This window comes from Hyla sarda, chromosome 10 (assembly GCF_029499605.1).
Source record: "Hyla sarda isolate aHylSar1 chromosome 10, aHylSar1.hap1, whole genome shotgun sequence".
In the NCBI taxonomy this organism is placed as follows: domain Eukaryota; kingdom Metazoa; phylum Chordata; class Amphibia; order Anura; family Hylidae; genus Hyla; species Hyla sarda.
In genome coordinates this window covers 80,680,006-80,695,130 of record NC_079198.1, presented here as the reverse complement: position 1 = coordinate 80,695,130, position 15,125 = coordinate 80,680,006, and the positions used below count along the sequence as shown (strand labels likewise).

The window sequence follows — 15,125 nt, the reverse complement described above, 5'->3', positions numbered from 1 at the left end:
TTGTGTAGTGTCTATTCGTGCCAGTGAGACATTGGCTTTTAAGTGTATGTATACAGCTTAATCAGGACTGGGAAGAAAGCTATAGAACCATAGAAGGTAGCTATAGGACATGGTGACACATGGTGCACTGGTTATAAATACAACTCAATGGTCACTTATCCAGTTAATAATTCAAATTTTGTTGGATTGGATAGCAATGCAATGATCACTAACATTTCCACAAGTTTGCATAAATCAATGGTGCGAGCAATTGTAACAAACTTTGTAAAATGCCTCTTTCTCCACTTATGAGGCTTCCTTCCTACCTACCCAAAACTCATCATTTAATATAAAAAAAAACTGCTATACATTCGTCTTGAGATGGATCACCACTGAATAAACAGTTACATGCTGTCTTTACATATTAATAAAAAAGGGGTGGTGTGGGGTTAGTAATAGAGCTGGAGGGGGACATAGACAAACAGAGAAGCAGCTGAAAGCTCTTGTAAGTGTTATATCTTACTCCAGTGTTGGATTAACATCTTACACTGCACAGTTATGCTCTATAATGTCCTCCATGCTGCTGCTGCCTCTGAAGGTGTGCTATATAGATATAGAGATACAGGAGTTCCTCTTATATGTGAGTTTCTGTGCAAAGTATGGGAATGACACATGACAACTTATCCTGAAAGGTTTGTTGAAATGTTAGTGACCATTTAAGGCTTGTTCCAGCTGTGCCTTTATTTTAAGTAAAAGTATTTTTAATATGAGAATCATCCTTCTCTGTTTATGCCCATTGTAGGGATTTATCCTATATATATATATATATATATATATATATATATATATATATATAAATTGTTTGCTTGTACCATAATGAGAGCTATTTCACCAGTTGAAAATGTAGTGCAAGTCATGTAATAAAATTGTTATTTTTTATTTTTGGTGTAACCAGTTTTGATTATCTTCCCTATTGTATTATGCCTGATGCAGGAGTTCAGTGGGTGATGCATGACACAGAGACTCCCCTCCAATCTGAAATTAGGCATTGCCCAGTGCTAGTCAGACTTATGAGTCAGTATTCAACCAACAGGCTTCCGACTCCCCACAGACATACAATGAGGAGAGGAGGGAACACATGTCAACAAAGGATAGTGCAGAAATCTAACATTCTGTGCTGTTGGATGTCCCATATGAAATTGAAATGTTCAGCTGGCTATAGTCTTTCCTGGAGGGTTCCTAGAATTTTGTGCATTGACATATTTTTTTGTATTGTTTTTATCTTATTGTAGCAATGATGAATTTACAGATAAGAATGCTCACTATGACGCTAGTATACAAATATCAATACAATCATTTCAATTCATTAAAGTATTTTGTAATTATTGCTTGACAGGGTAAGGCTCTAGTCAGTGGTTAACTGTACATGTTGTAGATGTTGAGTTCTCTGGTAAGGAAATCCTCCGAGGGGGTGTGATATCCCATATAGTCTGTATTAGTGTAAGCACAAGAATCCTGTGTGTTCAGTGGCTGTTGATAGTCCATTGAGCAGCAATAAGCACAGTAACAACATGTGGAATTGTTCTGGTGCTGATAAACAGGATAATCCATATCAGCATATGCACAGCTGTTGTTGTCTTGGGGAGAAGGAGAGCTATAGTTCTGGGTTACAAACTCTAGACCTTGGTAACTCGGTGAGTATTCAAAAGAGTTTGACATATCGGATGAATCTGAGGGGGATTCTGGAGTCTGCAAAAGAACGATACAGAACGCGGTTATTCCAATTTTTCTTAGTTTATGAACATATAAAAATCACATAAAGTTCATATCCAGAGAGCCATGTTCATCTGCCATTTAAGGGGTTATCCAGGAATAGAAAAACAGAGCAAATTTATTTCAAAAACTGCTCCATCTGCATCCAGGTTGGGTGTCGTTCTGTAGCTCAGTTCCCTTGAAGTGAATGTAGCCAATTTGTAATACCACCCCCAACCTGGGGACAGATGTGGAGCTTTTTTTGAACGATATTAGCTCTGTTTTTCTATTCCTGGATAACCCCTTTAGGACAAAAATATGCTTTCTTTTCACTTTCAGTTTTTATTGATTTTCATGAGTCTTATTTAACGAAAGGGGATCCTCAAAATTACATATGTGTTTAATCTAACAAAAATAATTACAATATATCAATAAATAAATGAATGAATGAATAAATAAATAAAACATTCCACCTCAGTAGTCACTAAATAGTATCTCAAGTTTCTAAAAATATTATCCTGGCATTCAAACAGTATATCAACTCATAATAATTCTTTCTGTGGCATATTGTCATGTCTGTGAATATGTTTTTTCCATACATAATACAATTTACTCTATTCACAACTCTATTGTAGGGTTTGTTTATTGTGGGACAAACTTTTTAATGCTATTATTTTGGGGATTCATAAATCTTATTGGTTAATTTTTCTTAACTATTTATTAGCGTGGAAATGAAAAAATGCAATTTGTCTTTTTTTGTGTTTTAAATTTATGTTGTTCATGGTATAGTAAAAATAACTTATGGCTTTATTTTGTGGGTATAGCAGGATTACATCAAGACCAAGCTGGCTCAGCTAAGACACCTATGGCAGGGCTGGGGGCCTTTACAAGGCCACTAGCTTTCATTCAAACCCATCGGCACCAGCAATCGTGTTTCCAGAAAGCCAATAGGGTGAATGGCGCACACAAATTCCTTCCATGCACCATTCATGATTTAAGGGTGGCACGTAAGGAGTTCATTTACCAGGAGTGTCTGGCCTCTGCCACCCTATTATTGACCCCACTGGTGGGCAAAAATAAAAGCCCTTAAAGATCGTTGTAAAAAGGTCTATCAGTAGAGATTAAGAGGTATTTTTTTTTTTTGTCTATATCAGTGTTTTAGTTAGATTGGACTTTTGACTACTTATTAAACCTTGTTTTTATATAAGCTCAAATGTCCAGGAATAAGGGCCTGGATGCTGAAATGCCTAAGAATTGATTGCCTCTGTGCTACTCCACCATTCCTTCTATTGCTTAAGTAATATTCAGGGATCAGCTGGAGACAGGGTTTGCCACTGGAAGTCCTAAAATTACTCAAGTAGGAGAGAGAAGGGAAAAAATTGTAAGTCAGCGATGCTGTTGCACTATAGCAGCTTGTCCTTGCCTCCTTGACACTTGTACCAGAGGGAAAAACAATCCACTGCAACACTGATATCTTTAATTTGCTTGCCCTAGCATCTATCTGATAATATCTCGGGTATCATGGAATCGAGCTGACAGTCTTCCTTTAATAAAATATCAGTAAATAGACAAAAGCCAGTTATTAGCTGATAACTGTCTCCCCCAAACATTCCATACAAATGATTTGTATACACAAAAATGGGAGTCACTTATACACAGTGCTTTTCTGTTTTGGCTCATAGATTGGCGTCCCATGCGGAGGCTAACTCTACTATGTCTGTGTTTCCTAATAGGGAATTAGGGAATATGACAGAGGTTGTCTTCTTAATATACTGATGCAGAGCAATTCGCCTACTATTATTCTGTGTCTTTTTTTTTCAAAGAGCCTTGTGCACGCATGATCTATGTTACCCAATAAAAGCATCTGGCAAAGTACAGGGAGGGACATGTATTTATTCCTTATTTCAGGTAGGATGCCTTGAGGGGTGTTGTGTTTGAGTAGTTTGGAGGCATTTTAGATGTGTTAACACATTTATGAATTTTGTTAACAAACTAGGGTAGCAAAGAGCTACAATATGATAATACAATATTTGCACAGGGTAACTTGCATTATTAGCATTTTCCCTATTTTTTCATTAGTTAATGGCATATATTATGTATAATGTTAGAAATAAAACTAAAACTAGGTATGCTAAAGATACTAAGGATATATGCATTCAATTGAGATGGAAGGGAAATGAGAGACTGGTAGGGGGAAAATTATTGAAAATATCTAAGTATAATACAAATTTTCATGTATAAAATGATGATTTGTTACTATAATAACCTGTACAAGATCATCACATTTAACAAGAACATTTACCACTATGGCCGGTTTTAGTCAACCTAAATCAACGCTCTTCACATGTTATAAGTGTCATATTGTATTTTAAGGAGGAAAATAAGAGTAAAAATTACCATGTTCTGATAGAAGATGGGAGAAGGCTGGAAGGTTTCTTCCTGGAAGCACAAAGACTGGTTTTGGAATATAGTAAAGCTGGAGTCTGTGAGAGGCTCAGGGTGAAGGTAGGCATCCATTAAACTTTCCTCCAGAGCACCACAGACTGAAGGCTGTCTGTTCTCTTGGTAAGTGGGCACACAGGATGTAGGTTCACGTGCACTTATCATTTCTAGGATTAGAACATTAGACCATGGTTAGTTTTATGTATACAATAGAAGATTTGAATATGAAACACAAAGTAACTGGTTTGCATAATCTTGTTTGCCTTCAACAACAAACCTCATATTTTGATCATATTGGACATTTGATTCTTAGCACATCACATAATAAAAAGTTATTTGTTTCTATTTTGAATCTTAAAGGTTTCCATTCTGGATTCTCAAGGATCGATCCAATAAATGAAGGGTAAGATGTCACAGAAATATAATATGGCTAAGAGTTTGTTTCAGCCATTTAAGGATAGATATGACGTTTGAATAGTTAACTACTCTGTTGACCTTACAAGTTACTGCAATTCTTCTCAACGTTAGGACTCATGATAATCTCCAAAGCTAATCTAAAAAAAACATACCCCTTATCTCAAATGAGGATCAGCGTGCCTTGGGAAAAACAGCAGCATTACATAAAAAATTGGGAGGCATAACAACAAGATTTAATCTCTTTTACTTTGCGACAACAAAACCAATCTGCTGGTTTAAAGGGTAATATATCTGAATATCACCAATATACATTAGACTACCAGATCAAATATGTCACACACACGAAAAAAAAAAAAAAAAACCTTACATGGTTCTCCCATATCCTCATCTGCATTCCTTCCACCTAATGACTGATCTGATTGGTTGGAGTAATTATTGAGTGGATCTTAAGTTGAGTCGTGAGCTTTGAGCCTCCATGTACAAAGAATTCACTGCGGCTTTGTCAAGATTTAAACATTATTTTTAAGAATTTTTTTTTTTTTTTTTTTTAAACACCAACCTGAAGAAAGAGGAGGAGGGATTGGATGTGCAACTTGCATTTTGTTCTGCCTGGACTCCTGCATAAAGGATAATAGCAGAGAAATGTTTAGATTAGGCATGTTATATAGAAGAATGCTGCTAGAAGAAGTCATGGGGGTAAGTTAGATACAATTTATTTATATTGTTTATAAAGATACCGTATATCTGTTATATGCAATTTTATGTATATTGTTTATGAAGATATATATATCCATCCTTTGAGTGTATGTATGGGATCACTTATATTGTACATTCTGTAGTAGTAACAATATGTTTGCAGAAGACATATCTTATTACTTTGTTTAGATAAACAAACACAATACATTTTAGCCAAAGGAACGCATACTCCGCAGTGATGGTGTATGAAAAGCATTTGTCTCTGCTATACCTAAAGTCTTCAGCTCCTTCCTATTTATTCTAAGTCTCTATAGCACAGTATAGCCATGCATTTTGTTCTATCCAGTATGGTCACACCATGAATCAGATTTCCTATATTTGGGATAATAATTGCCCCAAGCATGTTTCCATGTTGTTCCAGGAGAGGTGAGGTCCATTTGCTGATACTACTTGTCCCAGCAGGGAGCATGGAGGGGGTTAATGGTTAAAGGGACTGAGGTGTTGAAGGGGTTGATAACTGTGTAACTGAAGGAGAAGGAGGGGTGAGCGTATAGTCACTGCCGGTAGGAGAGGCAGCTTATTCTGCTTTATTGTTCACAACTCAGACTCAGGTTTTCAGTGTCATGAACCAGGAAGTGCTAATGATTTACCTGGCAGCTCCCAATGCAAATAACATCTCTGTACAGAACCCTTCTAAGACTTGTATTTTACAGAAGAAAGTACAAAGAAGAAATAAAAAAAAAGAAGAAAAAAAAAGAAAAGAAACAAACCACTTTATTTATTTTTTTTTTGGGTTGAGACAGAATGAGGTCGCTTTTAGTTAATTCACTTGTCAAGGTTTGCCCTAACTTGTATTGTAAAAGAGGAATTTGTAATGATTGACTATAGAAAATGATTGAAGTATAGAGAATCACTGACCAGTTACCGTATTTTTCGCCGTACAAGACGCACTTTTTCTTCCCCAAAACTGTGGGGAAAAAGTTGGTGCGTCTTATACGGCGAATACACACATATCGCAACCATCAACGGCTGGGACCCGCGGCTAATACAGGACATCACCGATCGTGGTGATGCCCTGTATTAACCCTTCAGACGCGGCGATCAAAGCTGACCGAAGCATCCGAAGGGAAAGTGACACTAACCCGGTTGCTCAGTCGGGCTGTTCGGGACCGCTGCAGTGAAATCACGGCGTCCCGAACAGCTTACAGGACACCGGGAGGGGCCTTACTTGCCTCCTCGGTGTCTGCTCCATGCTGGGATCCCCTTCGACGTGCACACTCTCCTTCGACGTCATCACGTAGTCACGCCCGCCGTCCCGTCATCCAATAGGAGCGGCGTGCATAGCGATGTGATTCCGGCGGCATGATGATGGCAACGGAGAGCGTGGATCCCGGGGAAGAAGACGTCCGGAGCGTCGGGGACACCACGGGGACGCGGCGACAGCGATGGAGCGACATCCAGGGAAACGGTGATGGGTCCGGAGCAGCGGGGACACGTGAGTATTACCTCCTATCCAGTGGTCTTCAACCTGCGGACCTCCAGATGTTGCAAAACTACAACTCCCAGCATGCCCGGACAGCCGTTGGCTGTCCGGGCATGCTGGGAGTTGTAGTTTTGCAACATCTGGAGGTCCGCAGGTTGAAGACCACTTTTGGGTTCAGAATCTTTTTTTTCTAGATTTTGCACCTTTAAAATTGGGTGCGACTTGTACGCCGGTGCGTCCTATAGGACGAAAAATACGGTATTCTGAATCTACATGATTTAGCATCTGATTTTGTGCCCATGCTAGGACTTGTGGTTTTGCAGCATATGAATAAAGGGCTAATAGGGTCACATCTTTCCTGAGCCTTCTGTTAGATTAGTACTTCAGAGGTATTTCCTAACATATAACTGTGATAGAAGGCTCCAACGTATGCTAACATATACCATAGCGTACACCGCTGCTTGTTCCCAATGTTATATCATTAGGGCCCTATTCCTCGGCTTGACTTGCAATGTAAAGGAGTGCTGGTCTCATAGATCTGCACTTGTTTACAAAGTTTTTTACATGGTACGAGCATTGTGCGGGGAGAAACCACATGAACGATCACTGGAACTTTCATACAGCCCTTTGCTGCCATCATTTGTTGGCTGCACATCCCCTATTATACAAAGATATGTGTGGTTGATAACCGATGATTTTGTGACAGACTAAAATAACGCGATCAGCCTACGAAGAAGTGTTTACTTATTGCTAGCCTCAATACAAAGTGGCGATATGGACATATTCAGATGATAATTGCCCAATGTAATAGGGCCCTTGGACTTATTGTGGTGGATTACTGAATAGCAAAGCACAGTCTATCATGCTCTCCTATACAGTTTTAAAAAAGTACGTGGACAAATACCAGGACTAAGACGCGGCACGATCTAAACTTTTGACAACTCTGGACAACCTTTCAAAATTGTTTATAAATGACACTAACACTTTAAGTAAAAGGGATCAAGCTGCAATATCAGAAATAGCCAATGAACAGATTGTGTGCTGTGTCTAGGAAAGAATGAAGCAAACACTTTTTTTCTGATCCTGGAAAACCCCCTTTAATAATTTTTTGCCCCCAGCATCATACTTAGGCTGGGTTCACACTACAATTTGTATTTACGGTTCCCGTATACGGCTGGGAGGAGGGGTGGGCGGGGATTAATCGCGGCGCCCGCACTCAGCCGTATTCGGGAACCGTAGTTAATGTATGTCTATGAGCCGACCAGAGTGAACCGCAGCCTCCGGTTGGCTGCTTTTTCGGCCGTATGCGTCGACCACGTTTTTGCCTGCGGTCGGGAAACCGCATACGGCCGAAAAAGCAGCCAACCGGAGGCTGCGGTTCACTCTGGTTGGCTCATAGACATACATTAACTATGGTTCCCAAATACGGCTGAGTGCGGGCGCCGCGATTAAGCCCCGCCCACCCCTCCTCCCAGCCGTATACGGGAACCGTAAATACAAACCGTAGTGTGAACCCAGCCTTACAGGGTCCAGGAAGCTGAGATTAGTTAGTTGTATAGTGAAGACCCCAGACTGGAAACCTGGCATAAGATTATTGTCTGCTTATGTTCTGTATTCTTCTCTTTTAAAGGGGTACTCCACTGGAAACATTTTTTTTTTTAAATCAACTTTTGCCAGAAAGTTAAACAGATTTGTAAATTACTTCTATTTAAAAATCTTAATCCTTCCAGTACTTATCAGCTGCTATATTCTCCACAGGAAGTTATTTTCTTTTTAAATTTCCTTTCTGTCAGACAAAAGTGCTCTCTGCTGACACGGCTGTCCATTATATGAACTGTCCAGAGTACAAGCAAATCCCCATAGCAAACCTATCCTGCTCTGGACAGTTCCTAAAATGGACAGAGGTGTCAGCAGAGAGCACTGTGGTCAGACAGAAAGGAAATTTAAAAAGAAAAAACTTTCTGTGGAGAATATAGCAGCTGAAAAGTACTGGAAGGATAACAATTTTTAAATAGAAGTAATTTACAAATATGTTTAGCTTACTGGCACCAGTTGATTAAAAAAATAATAATTATTATTTAAAAATAAAAGTAGTACTTTGGAGGGGAGACATTTAAAGTCTCACATTATGTGCACTTCCTAGCTACAGTAAAGGACTTTTTGTCCTTAGGGACTGCATAATGACAATTCGTGACCATGTCTTAAGTCCAACTTTAGTTTGTCTGACATCACTTGCACAGGACATATTTGTATACTATTTTAATAGCTGGTCTTAACTTTGACATATACCATGACTGAGGGCCATTAAGACCCAAAACGCATCAGTGTTCATGCTTTGTCTTGATGGATATTGGATTTAATAAAGAAGCATTCATCTACTGCATAATCTACTGCTGGAAATTATTTTCTTGAATCCACATTGGATATCAGCTGGAGACGCTGCAGGTGAGTCCATGTACAGGTGTTTTGGTGGAAATTGGAGCCGTTGATTTTGCATTGTGTCTGGACTGGAGAACTACTGCATCTACTTTTTACTTGTTAGGAATATGGAGAACGAATTGTGACCAATTGTGGTTTTCTTTTAGGGTAGTCTCACATGTACAGGATCTGCTTCAGATTTGATGCTGTATTCAATCTTTCGGTTTACATTGAAATCTGCAGCATCAAATCTGCAGCAGATTCTGTACATGTGATGGCAAGAGAAGCCCTACATTGTTTACCATTGCATCTGTAATACAATTATTAGGTTAAAGAGTACCTGTCACCAAACTAAACTGTTAGTATATTGTTCATTATGTAATTATAAGACACTTTGCTATTCACTTACTGTTAAAATTCTCAACCTTTATATGTTTTTAATGTGATTGAAAAAACGGCCACTAGGTGGCTCTGTTCTGTTAGTTTGTCTCCTCCCGGCCTGGCAGGAGACCAAACTCAGGAAGTGCATGCGGGGCACGGTGAGGCACAGCTCTCACAGGCGTCAGTGACATTGTGCCTGCTGGGGAACACCCACTTTCTCTTCTTCTCCTCCTCACACAATGTGAGCAAGGGGAAGGTATGATACACAGCTTTTTAGAAATTATGGTTTGATGACAGGTACTCTTTAAGCTTTAAAGGATACCCCAGACTACACTTATAATTTGTGTTAAGCCTATTGCAGGGCTTTAGGGGTGCGGCATGACACGGGGGAATAAAAGAACACAAGGGAGTGTATCTGTGTTTCAGGCACTGCACCTTTAGGTCCTGCACAGTGTCACGGTTTAAGTGGGTGCTTACATGTTCACATTTTTTATGTAGTTTTTGAAGCCAAAGCAAGAACTAGATGTAAACTGAGAAGTATCTTCAATATATGATCCATTCCTGGATCTGCCTTCAAAAAATTCATAAAAAATCCTGAACATGAGAACACAGACTTACATGAAGTAAAACTAAAATTAAATAAAAATAAATAAATGAATACAATTAAGCCCTCTTGATGCAGCATATATCCTTTCCTAGTGATTCATTCTGTTCATTCTCCAGTCCCTTTGTCTGTCTTGGAAGCGTTTATACTTATCTAGGTATTTCCTTAATAAACTACTTCTTACTGTTAATAAAATCTTTGTTCTTTGTTATTGTTTTAGAGGTTAATCATCAATCCCCAGTAGTACATAACAATCTGGGACATATCGTGCACGCAGACAGTCCTACAATGTATGTAGATAGATTAGCTCAATAAGAAGGCGGAGGACAAACTGCACTTGTATGTTTCACATAGGCATTGTTCTCTTTCACCCTGTACAGTAACTCACACTATTAATAATTACATATACTTGGCACAGACTTATACAGGTGAGAAAAGCAAACAGTGGTGTGTGCCTATTGGGCTGCAGATGTCAGTGTCAGCACATGGTATTATGGTGCAGCGGCTACTGCACGGATAAGGGTTGGAAGACTTACCGAGGCGGTCTTTTCTGCTTGTAGCGCCCTCCGCTGTTCCAGCATCTCTTTCACAGTCATTCTAACCTTAACTCCTTGGTACACTTTTGGCTTGGCTGAAAAAAAAATGTAAAAAAAATAAATTATTAATAATAATATTAATAATATATGTCAGAATATGAAAATTTGCATTATGAAAAAAGCAATATAATATTGCCTAGGTCATACTGCTGCTGTCCCATAGCTTCAAGTATCATGGAAAAGAGACTGCACTCACCAATGGCAACGGAGCTTTATTGCAGCATTACAGGTAGCAAGAACAGGTGGATGGAGGGAGGCGGGGGACGTACACCAGGACAGGCTGTTTCACGCCAGGCACGGCGCTTCTTCAAGCTGGTAGTTACCAGCTTGAAGAAGCGCCGTGCCTGGCGTGAAACAGCCTGTCCTGGTGTACGTCCCCCGCCTCCCTCCATCCACCTGTTCTTGCTACCTGTAATGCTGCAATAAAGCTCCGTTGCCATTGGTGAGTGCAGTCTCTTTTTCTTGATACTTCATTCATCGCTCTATATACAGACTTTGCACCTCCTATATATGGCACCTATACGGGGGTTACACAGACACTACACCATAGCTCCATTATGCTGACATCGTAGCCTTAGTTCTGCTAGTGCCGGGTCACTCCATACCTCTGCTGTATATTGTTCCATAGCTTCAGTTTACCTGGTTATTTACAGATGACACTGTAGGCAGAGTGAGTCTGGGTAAATACTAGGCATATTAGGCTTTCCCTGATCCCATACAGCAGTGTTTTACAGCAATTCTACCTCCAGCTGTTGCAAAACTACAACTACAACACCCATATGTGCACACCTGTGGTCTAAATTGTTGCTTTATGGACTTGCAAAACTACAACTTCCAGCACACTGGTTGGGAAACACTGCTATACAGGCTTTCTCCAAGTTATTGGTGGATCGACTGACATAACATTGTGATGTTTTGTACTGATTTTTATCAGTATAACCAAAGGAACATGCATCTTTAGGGTAGGGTCACACATAACGGATCTGCAGCTTATTCTACGCTGCGGATCTGCGTGTGACCCGACCCTATAGTGTGCCTCCAGGTGTTCCCAATCCCCGTTTGCTGCTCGCAGCGGTAATCCTTCACTACAAACAGCCACACAGGGACCTGCGAGTAGCCGTGTGCACTCGCAGTGTACTCACAGACATCTGTGGTGGCTGCGATGTCTGAGTACGCTGCACATGCAAAAGTAAAAAAGTAAAATACAAGAGTAAAATAAAAAGACTTGTACTATAGCACTTTCAGGTGAGTCCCGTGCATAATAACAGGACAAAGTGACACATGGAGGTAACAGAGACAACGCATTTCGCAAGGATCCCCTTGCTTCGTCTTGTCTCGGACCTGATGAAGCAAGGGGATCCTTGCGAAACGCGTTGTCTCTGCATTGTACCAGTGTATTGTATTTTAAACCAATAAACCTGCTTGGTTTTACCATCGCTGCTTCTGTGCATATGTGATAGACAGCCTCTTGCAAGCGCCGCTGTGCGATCCTCATTAGAGAAAGGTTTACACCTCTCCACCATTTGACTTTTCCTGACCGCCATCACTGATGTCCGTGACTGGGACGCAAGGCTGCTGCAAGGACCGACTCTGAGTTCATATACTCATACATGTGCTTTACAGTGTTGTGCCTGCTGCGCAACACTGAAAGGGGAGTGAGCTATCTCACCTTTGTTCTGAATATATATTTTTCACTTACATATGTGAGTTCTTACTGATTGGGAAATCACTGCACTTAGATAGCGCCTCTCTCTCTCTTTTCTCTGTTCCCTCCACATATATGCTCATGGAGGTAACAGAAGAATATTACACTGTATTATAAATTTGCATCATGGGCTCAAAGGCTTAAGGGAAAAAAAAAAAACTTGGAAAGACAATTCTAGCTATCTGGAGCCACCACTAGAGAGAGCTGATGAGTTGATGTTATACTTTTTTTTTTACTTGAAACTGAAAACAAATAAATGTTTAAAAAAGCTGCTACTTCTGGACTCTGTCTAGTAATTGATGGAATGTTATCTGTTATATCACTTGAAACAGAACTCTGGGTATTAAAGTAAGAAGATTTAATAGGCGGACCTCGGTGATTTTCATCACTTTCTGAGTGTTTTTGGCCCAGACATTTCTATCATTTTACATACATAGGTTATATTGTATGCAAATGTTTGCACTGTTCTCCCTCCTTACCGGCCTCTTTCTGTAATTGGTGCCGCTCTGAGGTTACAGTACTGGGCCTGGTGCCAGAGGAGGCCCAAAATGTTTTCTTGCGAGAGGAACACAGAAATGAATAAAAGTTGTAGTACTACGGTCTCCAAGAAATGATGGAGTAGAGCTCACTCCACCAAAGACCAGGGAGATGTATACAAAGCTTGTTTATAGCGATGCTATCCTGTATTGTGTATTCCTCCAGTATATCAGAGTCGCGATTCAAGGGGTTACACCAAGACTAAAAGTTTATCGCTGGGGTTCTAACTGCTGAGAACTCCACTGATTAATTGACTTACAAGTGAATGGACTGGCAGTGAAGCAATGAGGCTCTGCATTTAAAAGCAGTACAGCCTAGGTGTACATTCATATAGCCATGAGCCCTTATGGTGCATTCTGAGTAGTAAGTCTCCGCAGATATCTTCTAAAGGAGTTCTCAAGATTAACTTAATGGGGGAGATTTATCAAAACCTGTGCAGAGGAAAGGTTGCCCAGCAATAGCAACCAATCAGCTCCCTTCTTTCATTTTTAACAAGGCCTCTGCAAAATGAAAGAAGCGATCTGATTGGTTGCTATGGGCAACTGGGCAACTTTTACTTTGCACAGGTTTTGATAAATCTCCCCCAATGTCTTTAAGACAAATTGAAATTATAGAGAAAAACTGCCTAAGACAATTATGGGTTTAATATGGCTTCATGTAACGTCAAGGATTGGCTTGTATTTCTCTAATATGGTGCCATTGTGCATGGTCGGAAAACGGCTGTTAGGCTCTCTCTTTTTTTGCCCTTGATGGCTGTTATCGGGACAGGCCTCAAAGGGTCCCAATGGATCCCGCTGACTATAATGGGGTCCGTCAGGTGCTGTTGTTTTTTAGTGGGAGAAAAAGACGGCGCATGAAGTAATTTTTCTCCCACGATTCTCCCCTTATTTGTTAATGTCTGCTGACTGTCGGGTCACAACGGCAGTGTGAAACGGGCCTTATATTGTTGCTGTCATTAGAAAAAACTTTTGACACGTTGCAGAGACATGTTTTTAGACAAAGTTTTTAACAGTCAGGATCTGAGTGTTCGGATCCGCATGATCTCTAAAACAAGCCAGGAGAAGCGTTCAGCTGTGCATCACTGCCCGCTCCCTGCAATATTTGTCTCACTCCATTACAAGTCTATGAAACCCATCTCCTGCAGCCAGACAGAAAAGGCAGAAAGCCAGGAAGCAAGATGGGGAGTGAAGCACATAACCGTATGCTTCTCCTGGCTCATTGTAGAGATTGTGTGGATCTGAATACTCAGAACCGGACTGCTCAAAACGTTTCACATGTTAAAAGTTTTTCTAATGACAGAATACTTTAAAGGGGTACTCCCGTGGAAAACATTTTTTTTTTTTAAATGAACTGGTGCCAGAAAGTTAAAAAGATTTGTAAATTACTTCTATTAAAATATCTTAATCCTTCCAGTACTTTTTATGGGCTATATACTACAGAAGAAATGCTTTTCTTTTTGGATTTCTCTGATGTCATGACCACAGTGCTCTCTGCTGACCTCTGCTGTCCATTTTAGGAACTCTCCAGAGAAGCATATGTTTGCTATGGGGATTTTCTCCTGCTCTGGATAGTTCCAAAAATGGACAGCAGAGGTCAAGAGAGAGCACTGTGGTCGTGACATCAGAGAAATCCAAAAAGAAAAGTATTTCCTCCATAGCATGCAGCTGCTAATAAGTACTTAAAGGATTAAGATTTTTTAATAGAAGTAATTTACAAATCTGTTTAACTTTCTGGCACCAGTTGATTAAAAAAAAAAAAAAAAAAAAAAGTTTTCCACGGGAGTACCCCTTTAAAGGAGATATCCAGTCCTGAAAAACGTATCCCCTATCCTAAGGATAGGGGATAAGTTTCAGATAGCGGGGGGTCCGACCGCAGGGACCCCCCCACAATCTCCAGTACGGGGCCATGGCAGCCCGCATGTAGGGGGCGTGTCGACCAATGCATAGGGCGGCGGCTGACACGCCCCCTCAATACAACTCGATGGCACAGCCAGAGCGCTGCCTTCGGCAATCTCCGGCTCTGATATAGCGATGTATTGAGGGGGCGTGTTGGCCACCTCTTCGTGTGGTGGTCGACACACGCTATCGGGCCGGAGAGCCAAGGATAGGGGATAAG

At 40.4% G+C, this 15,125-nt stretch overlaps 1 protein-coding gene across 4 annotated transcripts in view; it reads right to left on the bottom strand.

Annotated features, from left to right (window-relative positions):
• Positions 1–888: 888 nt before the first annotated feature.
• Positions 889–15,125, bottom strand: part of POU2AF3 (POU class 2 homeobox associating factor 3) — a 35,536-nt gene continuing 21,299 nt past the window's right edge. For 3 of the 4 annotated variants that reach the window (XM_056543343.1, XM_056543344.1, XM_056543342.1), the window contains 4 exons: positions 10,709–10,803; positions 5,150–5,207; positions 4,129–4,340; positions 889–1,728 (listed from right to left, as the gene is read on the bottom strand). In XM_056543343.1, the coding sequence (XP_056399318.1) occupies positions 1,396–1,728; positions 4,129–4,340; positions 5,150–5,207; positions 10,709–10,803 (698 nt within the window). In that variant the 3' untranslated portion in view covers positions 889–1,395. Of the gene's footprint in view, positions 1,729–4,128; positions 4,341–5,149; positions 5,208–10,708; positions 10,804–13,269; positions 13,385–15,125 lie in introns of those variants that run through there. The other variant, XM_056543345.1, reaches the window with a different exon arrangement.